General features: G+C 44.5%; 1 protein-coding gene across 5 annotated transcripts in view; it reads left to right on the plus strand.

Annotated features, from left to right (window-relative positions):
• Hipk2 (homeodomain interacting protein kinase 2) overlaps nt 1–22743 on the plus strand; it is a 193343-nt gene that overhangs the window by 127796 nt on the left and 42804 nt on the right. For all 5 annotated transcript variants that reach the window (XM_085840688.1, XM_085840689.1, XM_085840691.1 and 2 more), the window contains exons 3-7: nt 7445–7568; nt 7985–8104; nt 8632–8718; nt 11163–11347; nt 16919–17081. In XM_085840688.1, the coding sequence (XP_085696814.1) occupies nt 7445–7568; nt 7985–8104; nt 8632–8718; nt 11163–11347; nt 16919–17081 (679 nt within the window). The remainder of the gene's footprint in view (nt 1–7444; nt 7569–7984; nt 8105–8631; nt 8719–11162; nt 11348–16918; nt 17082–22743) is intronic.

Here is a 22743-nt window from a genome sequence, read left to right on the forward strand (position 1 = left end):
CCCGGCCAGGGAGGTAAGGATTCGAGGAATTCCAGGGCTGCTGAGTGTTTCTGAGATGAACCTTGGTGGCTCTTCCTAGAAAAGATCTAAGCTAGTTCTTCCTAGGAACATTCCCAGTGAGATACACACAGAGTGCGGAATTTGTTTTTATTTTTACTTCTTTCTCTTCTTTATCTGTTTATCAAATGTCACGCCAATTTAGCTTTATTTAAGTGACTATATGTCTCTATTTGTGTATTCTTTTTTTGTTTGTTTGTTTATTTGGTTGGTTGGTTTGGTTTGTTTGTTAGTTTAGTAGGGTACTGTTTTGAGACAGAGTTTTTCTGTCCTGGAACTAGATTTGTAAACCAGACTAAGCCTTGAACTCAGAGATCCACCTGCCTTTGCCTCCCAAGTGTTGTCATTAAAGGAATGTGCCACCACCACCAAGCTGTATTCTTTGCTTTGTTTTACCTACCCTAGTACATACAAACAAACTGCAAGGCCAATGTCAGAATCTACCTTAGAAATCTGAGAGCTGGCTTCAGTCCACCAATACTATTAGAGGCCTTTGTGTTATATTCAGTTTGTGTCCCAGAGCCAACTTTTTCTTCCATATGTAAGCAACAGAACTAGAGTTTGATTTTGATGGTGTCCTTGGCAGAAGTGTGGTAGCCCTAGGAATCAAGGATTAGTATAGAAAATACATTTGTATTAGTGCACACTTGGAAAAGGTCTCATTCAGAGCTAAGAGGCTCACTGCCAATACAAATAAAAATAGCTACCCCTCTGGTCCTAACATTGTGCTGGAAATGGCCAGTGAGATCAAGAAAGCCAGCGTCCTTTGGAGACTGTCCAAGTGTGGCATGAGACAGATGTCAACATGTAGACCAAACTGTTTAAGTCACCTTCCCATATGGACACAAGGCTGTTTCAATGTCTTGAGCGTTTTTATTGGTGATAGCCAAAAACAGTTTTCAGTGAGGGTCTCGAAGGTCTTAATCCTCATCAGCACAGTTTTATGAGCATTGAGCAGTGGCCACAGATCCTACGTGGAGATCTCTGCTTTGTTTTTTCTCTGTCTGCTGTACAAGCTGTTACCTAAAGGCTAAGTAGGGTTTCCTCCGCTTCCCTTCTGGACTCAAAACCCACTAGCCAGGCCTGCATCACTGTTCAAATCTCCAGTTGGGCTGCCCTGTGACTTCCTGGACACAGTTTGAACTCATTTCTACAGATGCAGGACAGTTTTCCTGGCAGCCTTACCTGTGATCCAAGGATATTCATCCTGAGTGGTACCCTAAGGTGTTCTCTAGTCTTTACCTGTAGGCTGTTTTCTACATGAGCTCTCATTCCTCTCAGATTTGCCTTCTCCTTCAGATTTCTGTTGCTATTTTTTGGGCCCTATGTGGCTTTGATGGAGTCCCATGCCTCCATTCCAGGCCACCAGTCTCAGCAGTGGCTCAGAACTCATGGCAGCATTGCCAAGTCTCCTTAGTATTGCAATAGAAACATAAGATTTAACAACCCATCTGAAATACAATTTTACATTTTGATTGCTTCTGCCCCAGCCATATCGAGGTTACTTTCAATCTGCATATATTTGTGGGAACAGACTTCTTCACTGCAGTTCAATTTGAGTACACCTTATAATATCAGTGATTATAAAATACCAGGGACTAATAGAGTTTCTTGCTTCCAAGGAGTTCAAACTGCTTTATAATTCTACTGGCCATAATTTATCTTCATAAGCTACTATACAGACAAGAGGAAAAAGTGAGATTAATAATCACATTTTATAGAGGGTAAAATAAAACTTGGAGAAATTGAGTAGCATTTTCCCAGACATGCTCAGCTCTCCTCCAGGCTCTCTGAATGGTCTGCAGACTGAACACTTACATCAGAAATGCATGTGAACCTTGCCCTTGCTCTGTCATAGACTGTGGGCAAGAGTAAGATACTTGACTCTGGGCCAGTGGTTAGCCAAGGACACTGGAGTGAGCAGGGTGTGTGCCCAGCTCCTGCAGCAGACCTCTGCGGCAATGAATGCTGTGAGTACACACAGGGTCAACTCCTCGATTAAATCCTCAGACCTCTTCCCTGGGTTTTGTTCCCAGGGTATCACTCTGGCATCTCAACTACCATATTGATAGGAAGACTACCCGCAGGGCAGGGCAGGGCAGGGCAGGGCAGGGCAGGGCAGGGCAGGGCAGGGCAGGGCAAGTGCTGCCTTCAGTCCCTGCCTTGTAGTTCTGTGAATGCTACTGCCATCTGCATTAGACCAAATAAATGGAAGATGGGTTATAGGAGGGATCTCTGCTTCTACAGTGCATGAGAGGTCTGTGGCTGTGGCTTCTAATGTGAAGAAGAAAGGGTGTCTTGCACATGAGGAGAAGGAACGATGGAAGTGACAGCAGCATGTTCCTAGCATGAGCAAGACCCTGGGTTGGATCCAGAGCACCAAAAAAGAACACCAGAAAAGGGGTATTCTTTTTGTTTGATTACTGCCATATAGATTAAGTCAGATAATAGCTAAGTTATTTAGAATTGCTTGATTGTCCTAGAACTTTTGTGAGGTACTTCCTGCCATGCTCTATTTAACCTTCTTTCAGGCCCCTCCTTCTAGAATGAGGTATATGGCCAGTACTTAAAAATACTAGGATTGGACCCATGTGCACTGGGCTCCTGGCTGCAGTCTTCACACCTCTCTTGGAAGCCAGCCTCTGCAGGGTCACGTGGTCTAGACTGATCGAAGAATAACTTATTCCTTATGTGCACTGTCAAGAGAGCAGTGGAGCTAATAACAAAGCTTCAGTCATTGATGTGTTGAAAGTGACAGTTGTTTTTCTAACCTCCCATAGAAAATGGAATGTATGGTATCTTATGAGGGTCATGTTGGAAAGGAATAGTCACTCTCTTTCTTAGGTGCAGTTTTGTCTGACACTTCATGAATGTGTTTAAAGTATTTTTGATGCCCCAAAATAGTAGTGAGATTCTTTAAAATGGTTACATGAGGTGGCACCATGGCAGTGTAAGTATAGAGCAGCTGTCAGCTGAGTGATCTGCAGAACAGAGATCCATGTACCCAGGGTCCTTCTTGTACTGGCACAACTCTGAGGACAAAAACAACCTCCATGGAATGTGACCTCAAGCCTCCCAAATCTGGAAGAGCCAAAGCAGAGTGTCTCTTGTCATAGTGTTGCCAGGGTGATGTCGCCAGCCTCCAGAGGGAGCTGCTGGGTGCTGCTGTTGCCACAGTTGTCCCTTCTAGAAATGTATATTGGGAACCGTCCACGGCCTAGGCACTGGTGATACAGCAGTGACATGGGGGAGGAATACTCACTGCCTTGCCAGGTACAAGGTTAGCTCAGACCTCTCATGGGAAGCCCCCAGCTCTTGTCTTTCCTCGCCCAGTTTGCCCTTCTTCATGTAATATGTACACATTCCATGTGGTATACCTGTGCTGTCTGCATGAAGCTGCCTCTAACTAGATAGTGACCTCCAAGGGCCCCCAGGCTTTGATTTATTGTTTGCTCCTGAGCCCCAGCATAGTGCCTGGCACATAGTAACACTGAATGGCTAAACATTTAAGTAAGAGACCGAGTGCAGCTGAAGCCAAAGCCCAGTGTGGAGTGACCTGGTCAGAGTATGCCTCAGGAAAGAGTGGGCGTTTCTGCAGCTACTGACAGGGAAGCTAAACAGACAAAAAAAAAAAAAAAAAAAAAAACTTTAGAATTGACTTTTGAGGGAGCCTTCATGAACTCAGAGCCTTGGAGTCTAGCATCACAGGAACAAGGTATGTAAAAAATCACAGCAAAGTACACACATGTCCCCAAAGATTGCAGGCATCCAAAGAGAGAAGTGGGTTCTTTTCAAATAAAGTTTATTATTATTAGTGCTGCGTATACCATGCACATAGAGTCAGAGGACAACTTTGTGTCAATTCCCTCCTCTCACCTTTACCTAGATTCTAGGGATCAAACTCAGGTTGCTATAAATACAGATACCTTCACTGCTGAGCCTCCTCACTAGCCTGACAAGTATCTTTCTTTCCTGGGGCCTCAAACAGCTATTGAAAGAGCAGCGCCAGTGTACCTAGCTTGGAATCTAAGATAAATGAGACCCAGACCATATTCTTATAGATTTAAAAAGAGACAGATAGGCAAATGTGTTGTTGATGGGTCAAAAATGACAGAGGTGTTGTTGTTGTTGTTATTATTATTATTATTATTATTATTATTATTATTATTAGAAGCTACAACTTAACCAGGCATGTGGTGCACACTTTTAATCCTAGCACTCAAGAGGTAAAGGCAGGCAGATGTCTGTGAGTTTCAGAAACACACTACACAGCCAGCCAGAGCTGTATAGTGAGCTAGCCAATGAGACATCTCTCCCTGCCATGAATAAAAGGAAGGAAAACAAGAACTTTTAGTGCCATGTTAGGATATAAGAAGATATTTTCTCTATCTTGGATGTAATTATTTGACACTTCATGAATGTTCAAAGGGTTTTTAGTGTCCTAAATAATCTAATCAGAGAGATTTCTTTAAGATAGTTCTTTGAGGCAGCAGCTGCTTAGTTAATATCTCTTGCACCAGTCTGCCATTCATATTTACATCTTGATCTACTGGTGTAGATAGTAGATGCAAAGTGAGCAGCATATATTTGAGTAAGGAAGACTGGAAGGGATAGGAAGGGGAAAAATAGTTCAAAAATAGGTTTCGTATGCACAGAGAAAAGGAACTTATCCTTTGAGACATGAAAAGGAAGGCTGAGACCAAAAGCAAGAGCTGAGTTAGTAACTATAATAGAAGCATGAATTGAGGACTACTTCATTTACCTAGTACCGGTGAAAGCCGAGCATGGCATACAACTTCATGGTATAGTTTAGCGATCTACTTTAGAGGTACAGTGACACCCCACCCCACCCCAAAATAAAAAAGACGGGTGAAATCGTAACCGTGAGAGACCTTGGCACCAATTTCAGGTTTCCACACCTCACCTTTCTTGCTGTAAGTCTTTGGTGAACCATCTGCAGATAAACACACAGGCTCTCCTCCCATCTCCCTTGCTCAGGTGTCTGTGCAACTGAGCATGGGCTGGTACACACATGCCCCTTTGGGCCTCAGTGCCTGCTATCTGTAGCTGAGTCCTCCTGTACCAGGGCCCAGACTTAGTTCCTTATGAAGACTTACCCCTTCCTTCTCCTTTGTCTGCACTGCACAGAGCTCCCACCCTAACTCATGTTTCACACTTCTTATATTTAATATGGTGTATTCAATCAACATGTATGTATTGACCAAGTGGCAACTAAATGTCAAGCACTGGGCTGCCCTCACGGGCTTTGTAGAGGAAGAGAGACAGAAAGGATGTTATTGGGGAAAGTGCTATAAAGTGACATTTATGGTGCTGGAGATGGCAACTAACTGGTGTCAGAGGAGGTCTGTCTATGGTGGTGACAATTAAGCAGAGCTGTGAAGGATGAGGAGGAAGCTGTTTGAGAGCCATGGGGCAAGCACGGAGGCAGAAGCAACCACATTACCTGAAGCCTACTGGTCCAGAAGGTGCTTAAGGTATTCTGGAAGTTGAAAAGACACTGCTGGCACCAGAGCCTGTTGCAGTAGAAAAGTGACTTGAAATGACAGTGGAAAGGCAAACAGTGGAAAGTAAAGATGTTAACTGGACCTTAAGGATGGAGGAGAGGATATTTCCCTGCCTTCTCTAGCTTTTTGTGGATGTAGGTACTCCTTGGCTTGTGGCACATAGATGCAGTCTCCACCTCTGTCATCATATGGCCATCTTGTCAGTGTCTGAGGCAAAATGTCCCTGTCCCAATAAAGACACCTGTCATATTGGACTAGGACCCACCTTCTATGATAGAGCTTCATCTTAACTAATTAAACCTACAACAACCCTATTTCTAAATAAGAGTCCAACATACCTGCTTTATAATACTGGAGATTGAGCTTAGGACCATGTGCATACTAGGCAAGTACACTACCCCTGAGCTATATCCCCCAACCCAGTGTATCATTCAGGATAAACACAAAACCATGATAGTCATGTAGGGGAAGAATAGAAAGAAAAGAAGAGAAGATGGTACATAGAGCATTTGGACAAAGAAGGAGGATGCTCTAGCAAAGGGTATAGACAGGCAAGAAATTTGGGTATGGGAAAGTGGCACCTAGGAAGCCAGGCCTAACAAAGCAGGAGCAATGGGCAGTTGTACAGAAGAGAGGCAGCTCTCAAGACACAGAGCTGAGATGCTGACCAAGACTACGACAGTGCACAGGCCATCCTGATCCCTCTAGTGTGGCACGTGAGTGTAGGAGCATCTCAGACAAGGTTAAGAAGCTGGGGTGCAGTGGAGAGGCGGGAACGTTTAGGAGGCCATTGCTCTGAGAAATGGGGTATGGAGGAAGCAGATAGTCTTGGTAACACTTGGAGAGGATTAAGGAAAGATGTGTGCTTGAGGCTTGCTTCTGTTTATTAGCTTTGTCCTTGCATTCTGTTTTGTTTTTCCAAAGTTGAAACTGCTGAAGTATGGTGTGTGCTGTGGTACATGCCTTCTCATGGTTGTGTTTATATCACGCATGTTTGTAATCTTTTGTCCCTTGATTTAGTGTTGCCTCTAACTCCAGTTCCAAGGGACTTAGTGCCCTCTTGCCCCACATTTGTGACAGTCTTTCACACAGATGCACATGCACATGAATAAAACTTAAAAGAAAGACTTTGTGGTCTGATCTTGGTTACCAAATACATGTGTACTTTCTCTTTAAAATGCCTTTGAAATTTCTATGTGACCTTGTCTGTCATTTACAGAGACATTAGCTCCTACAACCAGGAGTGGACTGTTTATAGTAGAATTCTGGTTGACTCTCAAGATGATCTATTCATGAATGGGGTTCTATAGTTGTAACATTAAAGAACTTTTATAGAGATCAACCTTTTAGACACAGATGGGAAAAGTAATAGTAGTGTTTCCTTGAAGAAATGTAGGACAAAGATCATTGGGATGAGTGGATATTGGACTTAATTGCCTTATTTTAAGTGAGAGCAGCTATTTTTACATATTCCTGTAAGTAGACTTTCGGAATTCCTTCCTAAACATTAGGCAATCTTTATAAAGAATTCGAGATGTTCAGCTACAAAAGCTAACTTCCTACCATTTGTGGTGTGGTTATCAGGTCATGAGCTCATGTGGTCAGAATGTGATGGTGGTGATGCCCACGGACAGGCTTCACTGTAGGTCTGTTGTACTGCCACCCACCAACCCTTACTCGCTCGGCACTTGCAAGCTAACTACATCCTCTTCTAACTAGATAACAAAGCCAAAGAATGGAGAGTCTCTGCAATGCAGAGCTCTCTCGAGACCACAGACCCCACACAGGTACCCCAGAATTCATACAGAAATAGCTACTGTGTTTCCAGATCACTGATGGTTCTTTCCATTCTTCCTCTCCAGGGCCCCTGAGATCATCCTTGGTTTGCCATTCTGTGAGGCAATTGACATGTGGTCCCTTGGTTGTGTCATTGCTGAACTGTTCCTGGGCTGGCCATTATACCCAGGTGCTTCTGAGTATGATCAGGTAGGTCTGGGTGACACAGGAATTCTCTATGTGACTTCACTCTCCATCCAGAAAACCTTAGATTACCATCTTACTTAGAACCTGCCTTATTAACTTATTAGACTTATCCTGGCTTCCTCTTCTCTTCTCTTCTCTTCTCTTCTCTTCTCTCTCTCTCTCTCTCTCTCTCTCTCTCTCTCTCTCTCTCTCTCTCTCTCTCTCTCTCTCTCTCTCCCCCCTCTCTCTCCCCCCCTCTCTCTCCCCCCCCTCTCTCTCCCCCTTCTCTCTCCCCCCCTCTCTCTCTGTGTTTCTTCTTTCTTTTTACTTCTTGTTCCTCTAAAATTAATTCCATTTTTCTCAAAGCCACTAGAGCCATCAGTATACCATATGTACCATGACAGGAAAAGCCCTGACCTCTTTCTCATCTTTTCTTGCAGATTCGGTATATTTCACAAACACAGGGTTTACCAGCTGAATATTTATTAAGTGCAGGGACAAAGACAACTAGGTTTTTCAACCGTGACACAGACTCACCGTATCCTTTGTGGAGGCTAAAGGTAGGAAAAACACTCCCTCACTTCTACTGGTGGCCTAATAGTGAAAGAAGGAAAGACAAAAATGAGCTTTTGGTATTTACAAATTGATGACTTTAATCTGGCCAGCAAAATGGGGATGTAGGATAGAGTTGTGAATACAGGGTGTTGCAGGATCTGAATGATTGAAAACACCTGCTTCTTGACTCATTGCTGTGTGAGAGACTGTGTCCCATGGGAAGACCGTTGAATTTCCGGGATTTAATCTCATGATCCTTCATGACTGCTTCGTGCTAAACAGATGAAGCAGCCACACTCTGTTCTTAAGGAACCCACTGTCCATGGATAAACAGGACCAGTGCCCCAAGCTCTAGGCTACCATATGGACTATCCTCTTCCTAAAAGGAAAGAACATGGGAAATAGCAGAGAAACCAAAGTATCCTCCTCTGCAAAGTGAGAAAGGACCATGGGTGGAAGCAGGAGCCCAGGAGCTTGAGATTCAGTGACTTGAGGGTGCCTCTGACCAACCAGGTTTCACTTTCTCCGATAGACACCAGATGACCATGAAGCAGAGACGGGGATTAAGTCAAAAGAAGCAAGAAAGTACATTTTCAACTGTTTGGATGATATGGCCCAGGTAAGCTCTGTGAGTGAATATGTAGTATAGGCCCTTTAAAAAACAAAACAAAACAAAACAACAGCTGCAGGGCAGGGCATGCCTTCAGTCCCACCACTCTGGGACGCAGAAGCAAGTGGAATCTCTGAGGTTGAGGCTTGCCTAGTCTACATAGTGAGTTTCAGGACTGCTAGAGATATGTAGAGAAACCCTGTTTTTTGGTTAAAACCAATAAATGAAAATAAAAAATAAACCCACCAGCAGTGATATACTTAACTGTGCTCATTACCTTTGCTTATGAACAATCATATGACAGGCTTAGTAAGAAACCATTTGGTCTCAGAAACCAACTCTTTATAAAAATTAGCTCCGTTGTATTACTTCTTGTTTGTAAGGTAGTGGCCAACCTTACTGATGCTAAAGGGGCCTGAATCCTAATACAGCTTAAATATAATAAGTACTATCAAAGCATTGGGATTTGGAAGCTAAGCAGGCTCTTAGGCTAGAAATAGAGCACCTGACATTCAATAATTATGAGAGTTGCCAAGGTCCAGTAACAAGTCTTCAGGTAGAAGACAGACAACCCAAATTGGGGGTGGGGGGGGTGGGGGGGTAGGTACTTCGGTGTTTTACCAGGAACCTCATGTTCACCTGTTCCTAGGGCCTTGCATGTGCTAGGCAGGCACTGGCTCCAGAGCTGTGACCTACAGCCCATTGGTATATTGGAGTTGATGCCCATGAGTCAGTGTGTCCATTTCCTAGGGCCTACATAACAAGATAGGGTGAGCTGGAGGGCATAAGACAACACAAATGTATTCTCTCAGAGCTCTGGAGGCTAAAACCGTCTGGTGTCAGGGTCCTCAGGGCCACAGTCCTTTTGAAGGCCTTAGTGGACAGCATCCATGTGTTTGGCTCCCCGAGGCTCTGGCAGCCTCAGCATTCCTTACTTGCAGCTGCGTCACTCTAATCCAGCTTTACCCTCCACATGGCTGTTATCCCTGTGTCATCTTTGCTCCCACTGTCAGATCTCTGCTATAAAAGCACTGATTATTGTGTTCAGGACCATCCTAATCCAATATGGCCTCATCCTAACGTGATTATATCTGCAAAGACCCTATTTCTAAACAAGGTCACATTCATAGCTTCCACAGATTAGGACTTGGATTTAGCCTTTAGGGAAGCCCAATTCAGACCATTACACTCAGTCACTGTCAGCTCACGAGCAGCGACTACAGACCTTCCTTACCTTTTGATCACAGATAATTCAAGATCTTCAGGTACTTTTAGTTAGAGACTAGTCCAAACTCTGAGCAACCCAGAATGATTGTTCCTTTTAAACACTGAGACACAAAGCTGTAGCTCAATAAACACTTAGCACAGATGAGTGTAGCCTGGTTCTGAGTAAAGTACACTTGTCAGCTGATCAGTAGCTTAGATGGTCTGTGGAAACTGAAATTGCTTTCCAGAGCCCCTCTTGAAAAACAAGAAAGAAAAAGAAAGAAAGAAAGAAAGAAAGAAAGAAAGAAAGAAAGAAAGAAAGAAAGAAAGAAAGAAAGAGAAAGAAAGAAAGAAAGAAAGAAAGAAAGAAAGAAAGAAAGAAAGAAAGAAAGAAAGAAAGAAAGAAAGAAAGAAAGAAAGAAAGAGGAAGGAAGGAAGGAAGGAAGGAAGGAAGGAAGGAAGGAAGGAAGGAAGGAAGGAAGGCAGCCAAGCCTTTCAGAGGCCATGCTAGTAGAGACCTGCCTTTAGGAGAAAAGTCCTGTGTTCAGCTGCACTCTCTTCCCTGGCCAGAGGCAACTGCAGGGAACACAGGGACCAAAATCATTCTAGTCCCAGTTAGGGACCAAGGGAAGGGTGATGTCGTAAAGATGAAGGAAGAGGGAACCCAGGCTCTTTTCTTCTCCAGAGGTTGTACACACTTTTCCCCATCTTTTCTTTTTCTACTGCTTTATCTTAGAGCTTTCTCTGTGTGTGTGTGTGTGTGTGTGTGTGTGTGTGTGTGTGTTGTTGTTGTTGTTGTTGTTGTTGTCGTGTGCTTGTGACAAAAACACATATAGCATAAAATGTCTCACCTTAGCCTTTTTTTAAACGTAAGATTGAGGAGAATTAAGTGCATGCACACTGTTATGCAATCGGCCTCCAGAACCCTTCATCCTGAGGTTATTTTTAATAAAGTGTGATGAAAGCTGCACTTTACTGTGGCCAGTTAAAACAGGAGCAGCTTTGTGCCTTGTCCACTGGGATGTATGTGCAGGTGTCAACCATGGTGGCCTCTTTCTGCCCCGACCCCTACCTGGTACCTGACTCCCGCAGCCATTCTGTTCCTAGCATATAAGAGGCCATCACCCATGGACAGTAGCAGCACACAGGACCATGGGTAGCAGTCTACCCTCTGGCACCTGGGATGGGGAGCTTGAGATCAGATGATATACTGCGGCTCTTACTCACCTGTCCCCGCTTACTTCCAGGTGAACATGACAACTGATTTGGAAGGGAGTGACATGTTAGTAGAGAAGGCAGACCGACGGGAGTTCATTGACCTGTTAAAGAAGATGCTGACCATAGATGCTGATAAGAGAATCACTCCCATTGAAACTCTGAACCACCCCTTTGTCACCATGACACATCTGCTTGATTTTCCCCATAGTACTCAGTAAGTGTCCTACTTGTGCTTTGTACCAAGGACAACACTTAAAGACCCAGATAGGAAATATTTGAGGCTTTGTAGCCCTCTGGTTCCTATGCTGCATCTCCGTTCTCAGTTATAGCTGAAAGCAGCTATAGATACAGCACATAAGCAAAATCAGGATCTCCTTTTCATCAAAGCACTTAGAGCACTTGTGGGGCGAGGTTGGGCTGAAGTACAGTTTGTACCAAAAAGAAGGGAATGGTGGAACATGGGGACTTTGAGGCCAGATGAACTTGGATATCAACGCACAAAGGGAAGTGGGCAAAACAGCAGTGCTCTAAAGCAATCTAGCATCAGTGCCAAAGGTTAGTCCCAAAACTGTCCCAGAGTGAACTGTCTAGCTTGCTTCATTTCTTTGGCATACTGTGGGCTGTACCAGGCACTGGAGTACAATGAGGAACAAAGTAGACTGTGTACTTTCCAGCTAAGCCATGGTCTTCAGGGAAGAAGATAGAAGACAATGGCTGTTACCAAGAAAGGAATGCAGTATGATGAGTCCATCCAACAAGGAGCTTGCTCAGCAGGCCAGAAGACCCAAGAATATAACCTGTAAAGGGTGAGGGAAAAGATGAGTGTGAGAAGTCAGGGCACTGCCTGTGTGAACTCTCCAGCATGACTGAACACCAGACCTAGGAATAGGGGGCAACATGCCGAGGCTGCAGAAGTAAGCTAGAGCAAGCCATGCTCAGGAAGGATTTTGTCTTCTATCAGAGCACAGTGCAGCGAGTTAAAGGACTGAGAAGCAGGTGAATGGCTAGTTGGACTCGTGTTGAATGCAGATCTAACCCGCTGCCATATCAGTAATCTAGAAAAAAGTGTCTGAGATCTTGCAATTCTCTTACTTAGGGACAGCCATTTCCAAGCAGAAACTTATTGGGCAGGTTGAAAGATAAAGTGAGAGCAGAGAAATAGACTACAAGAAGTGAGACTGTGAAAAGGAAGGAAGAAATGAGGGCTGTGGAGAGAGCAGAGCTTGAGAATGGCTGCTCTGATCCATGCTTAGCCTGACTGGGAACCCTTTTGGGGCTCAAGAGATCCTTTCCCAGGGGTCACTTAAGACCATCTTGCATATCAGATATCATCATGATTCATAACTATAGCAAAGTTACAGTTATGAAGTAGCAATGAAAATAATTTTATGGTTGGGGGTCACTACAACATGAGGAACTGTATTAAAGGGTCATAGCATTAGGAAGGTTGAGAACCATTGGACTAAAGGAAGTTTTTGAAGCGTGAGGAAATTTAAGCAAATACTAATGGGAAGAGTCTGGTAGCAAATGAGAGATTCAAGGCCAAAGGTACTTACTTGTGAGCAGTTTCTGTGGAGTTGGTGTTTATTGCTGAGTGGAGAGATGGACCCTGTCACTAAAAGATGATATGGTGGGAGAGACGTGGGTGTCAGCAGGTGCACAGGATAGCAGAGGAAAGTTGAGGGAGTTCCTGTCAGACAGCTTCTGTCTCAGAAGTAGATGATGACATCATCTGTTGAGAACAAGGTGGCTTTACAATGTAGAACATGATAAGTGGCTGGAGAGATGGCTCAGTGGATAAAGCATTTGTCATACAGATGTGAGGACTGCTGTTGGATCCCCATTGGTCTGTAAATGTCAGGTGGTCTACCTATAATCCCAGAGCTCAAGAGGTAAAGATAGAGGATCCCAGTGGCAAACACGCTAGCTAGACTACTTGAAGGGTAATCAGGCAAGGCACTCAGGGAAGCCACAGAGATGGCTCCATGGTAGCTCTGCTTTCCCAGAGGATCTGGATTCTAGTCCCTACACCTACATGGTACTTGTCCATAACTACCATAATTTTTGTCTCGGGATCCAGTGCCCTCTTCTGGCCTGTCTGAACACCAGGCAAATATGCAGTACACAGACAAACACATAGCAAAACACACATACACATAATAGATTTTTTTTTTAAATTAAGTTAAAGCAAGGAAAGACTTGGGGGCTAGAGAGATGACTCAACAATTCAGAGCACTTGCTGCTCTTGTGAAGGACCTGGGTTCAGCTCCCAGTATCCACCTCAGGCAGCTCACAGCCATCTGCAGCTCTAGCTCCAGAGGTTCCAGTACCCTGTGACCTTCTCAGACACCTGCACACACATGATGCACATAAATTCATGCAGGCAGAAACACATAATCTTTTTAGGAATAAAAAAAAAATTACTATGTCAACCTTTGACTTCTACATGCACGCCCACATATCCACAAACACGAATATGCTCCCATACATATACACATGCAAAAAGGGATGTTAAGAAAGAAACAAAGAGAAATAAGAAAAGTGATATGTGAGGGAGGGAGAGAGGAAGGCATAGAGAGGGAGAGGGGAAGGGGGAGAGGGATAGAGAGAGTGTTGGTCCCGGTAACTGGAGCAGAACATGATAGCAAACTAACCAGAGAAATATAGGAGAAAGGTGGGTGTGCAGGAATACACAAGTGCTGTAGTCCTAGGAGAGGGAAGGAAGCAGGAAGAGCTTTGAACACTTGGGTCCAAGCATAAATTGATGGTGTAAGTAAAGGCATAGAGAAAACAGTTGGGTTTGTCCAGGTTGAATTTGCTGCCAAGTTGCTCAGAGAGAATGAGAAATGGATGAGGAAGTTGAAGATGCTGGTGATATAGTAATTATAATCCCAAATGGAAGCTACTGAAGGTTCACCTAAGGGAAAGGAAACTCAATAGATCCCAATGAGTGTCCTCTGCTCAACTCTAGAGAGAGTTATGGTAATAGTTATAGTTATAGTCAAATGGGTGGGGAAGGAGGCCAGGGAAACAGGGTGCTTGAGCTTGTCTTAAGAAACAGGTCCAGAGCTGACAGCCCAAGGAAGGAATGGTAAGGGTGAGAGCAAGGTCCTGAGGTAGGAAATGTAGGTTTTGACAGGTTATCAGGATGGCTACTGAAGTAGTAGTCATGGCACTCAGAAAATAGCTTGGAGAGGAAGACCAACCTGGTGGAAAGGCCTCTGGGAATGAGAGAAAGAGAATGGGTCTTCTGTGAACGGGAAGTGGGTGATATCACCTTAACCTTAGCTGTGATGCACTGGGACATGAGAGAATAGATCCACATCCTCGAATTTCTGCAGGGACAGCAGCATGCTCAGGAAAGGCTCTTTCAGGACCTGGGATAAGGACTGCTGTGAGAAGAGCCTGGAGATAGATATTTGCAGGCCACAGTCAGCAACATTATGACCAAAATTAAATTTGACTGAGTTTCCAGGCTGAGTTTCCCAACCTCTCCCAGCTTAACAAGTGGGCCACAACCACCATAAAGTGTATCTTTTAAGTCAGTTCTTTTCCATAGCAGTTAGTGAAGTAAGTCAACTTGCACAGCAAGACCAGACAGTATCTCTTTAATTCAGGGAACATTTGAAACAGTCAAGTCCTAGTGCAAAGAGGGACTCTGCACACAGTCCTTCCAAACTCAAAGTATAACACCTATGCTGTTTCTCAACAGGAGGCAGTTAAGAAGGTGTCAGTCTGTCCCACGGGAAGAAAGGCAAATCCCCACAAAGCCAGCCTTTCTAACTTTAGGAATAAAGAAAGATGATAGGGAAACAGTGAGGTGGGGGATCAGGGAGACAGATGCTTCAGAGAGCTCCTATTGGCCATCTGCCCTGTCAGTCACCCAAAGCCTGGGCACTTAGATGAGCAGGGCTCTGTTCTTTGTTTAGTAAGGAAGCTTCCTAGAGTGTTTCACTAGGAGCAATGGCAATTTAGAACTTAGAAGGTCAGCCCTAGGGAAAGGCAGGTTACCCCTAGGCTACCTGAGAGTGGGCTGAATCTTTGTAGGTTCCAGGAAGACCCTGAAGAGCTCTAGAGTGGGAACAAGCCTTCAGGCCTACCCAGCCTGCTGTGGACCCCACCCGTGGGCCTGGGCTTAAGCTGCTCTAACATAAGGTTTTGCAGGTAAAAGCAAAACCACTCATTTCTCTACACCAAGATTTTGGTGTACATATTTGTAAAAGCCAGTTGTTTCATAAACTAACTCAAAGTAAAAATGTTTGTCTTATCCTAACAGTCAAATTTTAGCCCATTGTAGAAAAAACAACAACAACAAAAAAAAAACCTCTAGAGCCTGAAAACTATACATTGAACCATGATAAAATCATTGAATGCTTTAAATGCATCCCAAAAAGAATGCATCCACATCATTTTATCATCTTCAGGTCAATGTGAAAGCATGCAGCATGCACTTGGTACTCACCAGGACCTTCGGGTGTGCTGTTGTCTACCAATGAGCATGTTTTCTCTTCTCTCTAGGACTACCAGTTTACTCACCATGCATTGTGTATCGAGTGGCCAGTGTAAATAGTCATTAACTTAGAAAGAAGTAGGACTCTCTGGGTCATGACTAGATTCAATTTCTGATATTTGGAATGTATCTTTCATGAAAATAATATTCTGGGATAGCCTACAAACATCCATTTTGTCCAAAATAGAGCATACCTGTAGTATACAGTGATAGAAAAGTGTTACCTTGTTTTATCCAGTTATTGCAACAGACATTTTAAATCATAGATTAAATGAGGCTTTGTCTTAAATATTAGCACTTAAGCAAAAGTGACCATAGAAACAGAAGAGGCAGAAGCACATGAGGAGCAGCATATGAAGTGAGTAGAACACAGTGGATGCTTAGGAGCTGGAATTGGCAGAGGCCACTAAAGGCCTTCATGCCGGGACCTGTACTCCTTTAATGCCTTTGTAATTAAGGGTTAGTTTTGATTCAGGAAGAAAATCGAGGAGAGAATTCTACTTCATGGAACTAGACAAGAATTAGGACAAAAGGAAGGAATAAGGAAGTTAGGAATGTGTAGAAGAGAAGGAAGGGTGTGAATTGCCAATTAGTGATTATCTGTCTGGCACATTATCTGTCTTAGACCTTTGGCTTCACTGGTAAAATTGGAACAATGATTTTAATTCTGTCTTGTGGGTGGTGCAAGACTGAATAGGAGATTGCAAACACATCACTGCTCTCAGTAAAAATTAGTAACCATTATCATTGTTTTCATTGCGTGACAGGTTCCAGTGAGACAAGTCAGCCTAAGTTCATGACCCTGGATGGGAGAATTATTTGGCTGACCTCTAGATGGTGCTAGTAGCACATGGGTTGCTAGAATGCTGAGAGGCTGGACCTGTTGTCCCTAGGAAGGCACAAGTGGGCTGTAGCAGCTCCTAATGCCCTTGGTTGGAGAGTTTATCTCATTGGTCAAGCACTACACTTAGAATGAGCAGTGAGAAAAGGTAATGGGGGGGGGGGGAATGCAGTGAAGCATGTGTGTGATATGGGAGTCTGTCCATCCAGGGCAGAAAAAGGACAACAAGACAATGGGAAATTTGCTCACACAGTGCTGACAGTTCAGCAGCACACTTGGGGAAAGCTAGGCTATTTGAAGCTAATGTAGATATTTAGTGATTGTTTTGCTTACTGGATTAACCATTCTGTTTTTTTCTCTCTCTTTTCTCTCCTTCCCCCACCTCACCCTCTTTCTTGTCCATGTGTCTCTGCCTCCACCTTTTGCATATATAGTGTCAAATCTTGTTTCCAAAACATGGAGATTTGCAAGCGCCGGGTGAATATGTATGACACAGTGAACCAGAGCAAAACACCTTTCATCACTCACGTGGCCCCCAGCACATCCACCAACTTGACCATGACCTTTAACAACCAGCTGACCACTGTCCACAACCAGGTGAGTAGCAGGCACCAGGGAAAGGTGGGTGGGGCTAACCATCAGGACTCAGATATCCCAGATATCCCCCTCCAAACCCCGACAGTCTTCCCCATGTTGTCCTTTTGGGCCTGTAAGCTAAAGTACCTGCTTCTTCAGCCATTTTTTTAAGAAGCCAAGGGGAGACGTCTCTGTTTTGACTACAGGGACTGTTTCCTGAGATGGTGCCTCTTCCCGTTTTCCTCTGAGCAAATGTGGGGAAAAGAGCCTGCTAAGAAATTGTAGAACCAGAGCTAGAGGAGTCCCTCCCTGCACCCTGTGTCCATGCTGTCTGTATTCAGAAGAAAAAAAACCTGTTCATTCTCTAAGTCATAGAAAAGCCAGCTCATAGGTCTGTCACCGGAGTTCTAGCAGCTTTTCCCAAGGGATACAGGAAGCTGAGGTTCCCTTCACGTGGATTTTCAACCTTCTGCAGATTGGCAGGCTCAGCAACATAGAACGATGTCTGAAATACAGACAGAAAATGGCTACTGAATGAAGATTCTCCACAACCTAATTCACCTACCTCTACACTCTGAGAGGCTTGAACCGCTACTCCCATCTTCCAGTCTTATAGGTCCCCCCAAAGAAGCATTCCCAGACTCTTCAGCCCTAATACCAATCTGTAATGACAGCAGTGTCCTTTGTGTTGTTCATACCTCTGCATAAGGACATACCCCTTCAGAGCAGAGGAATAAGTATGAAAACCTACTGTGTGAATGCCGCAGTTGGCTGTCCACTTTTGTTGGCTGTTCCTCTCCCATCACTGAGGAGTCACTGGCCCCTGCCTTTAGCACTGCTCTTATTCACCGGGCTTTACTGGACTGTTCCCTCTTAGCTTGAATTCTAGTTGCTAACTCTCTCTGCTTGGACTGAGTGCCATCTGGAATCTGCTGCCCCCTGGAGGCCATCAGTGTTCCTGATGCTATCTGTCCAGTGAAAAGCTCACACTCTATATATACCCTTAGTGCTTAGGGTCAAAGACTTTTCTTACCAGCCCTCCAACTAGCCCTCAAGTTAAGGCCTTTCCATCTAGAGCTTCTCAAAGCAACCACTGATGCTTTCTTCATTACCTTGAAGCTTGTTTTCCCATCAGTCCTTAGGAGACTCTTAATCCTAACGCTCTAACCTCAAATTCTTTGTTCCCATCTGCCATCTGTCCCTTCCAATACCAATCTATGTAAGAGAGCACACAGGGACGGGCACTCCTCAGATCATGTATGAGGTCAGGTGACTCCCCCTACCCCACCAGCCCTTGTATAGATCTCTCTATAGCCTTCAGACTGAGGTCTATAGGGTGGCTCCCTGTCACATCAGAGCAGCCCACCTCTGTTTCCTGTGATATGATAGCCTCACATCCGTCCCAAAGAGTATCACCAAAACTGAAAATCACAATGGCAGGTCCCAAGTAAGGGCACCTCCCTTCTCCATGACACTGAGAACTGCAAGGTTGATAGGTAGGACCAGAGAAAAAAAAGGCTGTGAACTTAGTGTGATGTAGGCCTTCATTGAGAAGATGAAGTGCTGTCCTACAAAACTAAGATCCGGAGAGCAAAACTCTCCATCATCTGAACTTGGAAGTGTTAGACCCTAATTAGATATATCAGAAAAACAAATTATTCGGATTATAACCTAGACTTAAGCACTAAGGCATGCTTCCCCTCCTCTGATACTGTTACAAAGTGACCACAGTTCTGGCAGGAAGCATTGGGTCAGACTTTTCTCAGCATGGGACCATTCAGTCCTCCCGGCATCCATGTGGAATACATATTGTCACTGTCATTTAGAGGAAGACATTGAGATAAAGTGGATAATCCTCTTAACAAAGGTCACGTTAGTACATATGAGGTAGTTTGGGCTTGGACTCCAGCAGCCTGGTGTCAGGGTCTGTACCCTTGAAGCACACACACTGACTCACAGATGAATCCTGTGGAGATCCTCAGCCAGTACCTCCTAGACAGCCTCTGCTCTCTAAGTCCAACAAAACTCCCTTTGTACACTAGTAACCCAGTGCTGTGTTTACTCCACGGGACCCTGGAGTTCTTCTGCTCATCCTGAACATTGAATGTTTAAAACAACAAAATTTACCTACAGATTTATGTTAGTGGAAGGATACAGAATGAGTTCTTTGTTGCTCTTAACATATATCTAGTAGACTAGCACTTTCCCAAGTGCTCACTAGTCTGTAATTGTTTATGTCTCGAGAAAGCTGGGCCACTACATCATAATTTCTATGTACTTTCAAAAAATATTAGTAACATTGAGTAGGGAGTACTTCCTGCGTGTTCTTGGTTTAATCCTTAAGGTCAGCCTCTTTATTAACATTTCCAAGGTGTCTTCTTTTAGGGATATATCCTTCTACCAAGAACTTTAACTGAACTTATAGGTCAGGCTTACATCCTGTTCTTAGAGATGTCAACAATTGAAATGTCTATTACAACTGCATCCAAGAACCACTTGGGCCTATCTTTGCGACATAAGTTACCAGTGAACTTATTTTTTTTCTTCTTATTTCTCTTTGTTATCCAAAACAGCTCTTAGAGCCACAGAGGACAGGGTAAAAATCACCCACACCATCACACATAAGTTCATCAGCTGATCCCTAAGCAGGATCAGAAACTGAGGGAAACGGTTAGCATGCCTACTGGTCACTCTGGGGACTGGTGCTCATATCATGACATGAGTTCCACTCCTAGAGAAGCAGTACATGAGCTGAAAACAGATCCAGATCCAGGTTACACACATAAAGTCAGTAAGGCAAACAAGCAGAGGACCACAAGTCCTCCCCCACGAGTCCTTCTCCCAAGGAGGCATCAGTTAGGGTGCTGACCACACTGCCCAGCACACTGTGGCAGGCGTTGAGCCACACAGTCACAGGTTACTGTACAAGAACACACAGGAATAGCTCAACTCTACTATCTGGGAAGGTTCTGCTTTGGAGCCCTGGTGCCAAGGCTGGCCCCAAAGCACAGAGGCTCAGAGATAACTCTGTGGGCCACAGGATTCCTATGAGGTGAATAGCCCATATTCACAGTAGGCTAGGAAAACAACTAGACTAGGAAGGTACCTAAGGGTCTATAGAAAACAAATGGTACCAGGTCAAGATGCATACACTGCATTCATGAGGCTGTTACTGGAATTTTCCCCCCATTTTTATTAGATATTTTCTTTATATACATTTCAAATTCAAATGCTATCCCAAAAGTTCCCTATACCCTCCCCCTGCCCTGCTCCCCTACCCACCCACTCCCGCTTCTTGGCCCTGGCATTCCCCTGTACTAAGGCATATAAAGTTTGCAATACCAAGGGCCTCTCTTCCCAGTGATGGCCGACTAGGCCATCTTCTGCTACATATGCAGCTAGAGACACGAGCTCTGGGGGTACTGGATAGTTCATATTATTGTTCCACCTATAGGGTTGCAGACCCCTTCAGCTCCTTGGGTGCTTTCTCTAGCTTCTCCATTGGGGGCCCTGTGTTCCATCTTATAGATGACTGTGAGCATTCACTTCTGTATTTGCCAGGCACTGGCATAGCCTCATACGAGACAGCTATACCAAGGTCCCTTCATCAAAAACAGATGCTTACGTACAAAGCAGGGTGCTAATGCGCAAAGTGGTCTTTGAGAATGATTCAAGGCTGGAGAGATGGCTTAGTGGTTAAGAGCACTGGCTGCTCTTCCAAAGGACCTGGGTTCACTTCCCAGAGCCATGTTGTGGCTCATACATAACCTGTTGTAGTAACCCACAAGTACTATATTTACTGGCTATGAAAAAGTGTGTCCCCGTGTTCTCACTTGTCAGTTGCTGGGTCAGCACAGGCTAGAAGGATATGTAAATGTTTGTCTCTTCCTCACCTGCCTAAAACAGAAAGGCAGGCTGCTGTGGGGACAGTCACACAGACCTCAGTGCCAAGAGGCAACCCAGAAAGTGGGCTGGGTATCATCCTGCTGCTGACTGATTCCAACTGGAGGAGTAAAGAATGTGGCCTTCTGCAGAATAAAGAGCTGGTAGAGCTGGGGCAGACTGACCAGGCAGAAGGACAAACACAGGAGACAGAAGGAAGAGCAGGAGCAGGCAGGAAGGTAGAGCAGAGAGAGCCACACGGAGACAGACACAATGCAGAGAAGTTGGCTTAAGTGAGAGGCTAGCCAGGAGACTGCCCCAACAAACAGGCCAGTTAAACCTCAAGCGGGACCCCGAATCCCCTCAGTGATAACCATCTGTAATTCCAGTTCCAGGAAATTCAGTGTCCTTTTCTAGCTTTTGTGAGCACTAGGCACATACATGGTACACAGACAAACATGCAGGCAAAACACCCATACATGTTTTTTAAAAATTAAAAGAGAGAAAATGATCCTGTGCCCAAGTACTGAAAGAGAAGTCGAGAGCAGGGAAGCACTGGCCAGGGGCTTACAGGTCCTGGGCACCAGAGAACAAGAAGAAACAGCCCGTTGTTCTAGGGATGTTGGAAGGCAGAGGCATGGGGAACAGTGACTGATCAGAGGATGGGAAAGACCATTCAGATAAGAAGAGATTGGTGCCATGACCTCCAGCAGGAGACCCTCGGGGCCTGAGCTCGTAGTGTCTGAGATGACAGTGGAAATGTGGTAAGGGAGCTGCCAGGAAGAATAATGGTGGGGAAAACTGGAGCTGGGTGTTGTCATCAGTATAGACACCGGCTCCTACGTGTGCATGCATGTCCCCACCATACTTCCAGGAGGCACTACAGGGACTGCTGAAAATGCACACACAGTTAAATATGCAGCTCAAAATCTAAAAAAAGTATGCCATAGGAATTGGTAATAATTTTCAAATAAAATCCAGCACAAAATCTAAGTATAGAAAGCATTGTAGGACTAGAGACATAGCTCAGTAGTGGAAGTGCCTAGTGTACACAAGGCTCTGGATTTGTTTGATTTCTGCAGCACCACAAAAAAAGAAAAAGAAAAACAGGGCTTGACATTTTTATGAAATTTGACATTAACTCCACTTGAAATTCTCTTTACATTTGTGTTCTTTTACATGGGGCACTTTCCTTTTAGTTTCTAACAAGTTAAAAGTAGTTCCCTACCCCCACAAGTATCCCCCCAAACATTAAAGTGTATGTGGCCAAACATATGTGAACATTTACTCAGAGCCCACCTGCTCCTTTAACCCTTAGTCCTTACAACCTCTAGAGGTACAACACCTTCTAGACAGCTTCAGTCTGAAGCCATTGCTAACTTCTGCCTCTCTTTGCGTGAAGAAGGCTAAGGAGAAAAACAAATGAATTCCCAACAAAGAGTTTGCTTTCCTTCTACAGCTTTGTTTCCATTAGAAGTTCAGTTTCAAAAGATAGATCCTGATATTTGCCATCTACTGCTTTTACAGTAGCAGGTCCTACAGTGGGCTTAGGGTGTCTGTACACAGCACTGTCCTTAGTCTGAGCAAGAGGCTCCTTGCAGACTCTGCCTGGGCTTCCCTTCTGGTACATAGGCTTCCATGCTAAGATCTGTTTACATAGGACCCAGGCCTGAGGACTGTCTTCGAGGATTTGTCCTACCAAGCATAGATTAATTTACCCAAGGGAGAGGAGACTGGGCTGCATAGTATAAGTGCATCTGAAACCCCTCACGTTGGAGGAGCCCAGCTAAGACATGGAGAA

Source organism: Mus caroli, unplaced genomic scaffold (genome assembly GCF_978045245.1).
Source record: "Mus caroli unplaced genomic scaffold, Mus_caroli_1 scaffold_7, whole genome shotgun sequence".
Taxonomy (NCBI): domain Eukaryota; kingdom Metazoa; phylum Chordata; class Mammalia; order Rodentia; family Muridae; genus Mus; species Mus caroli.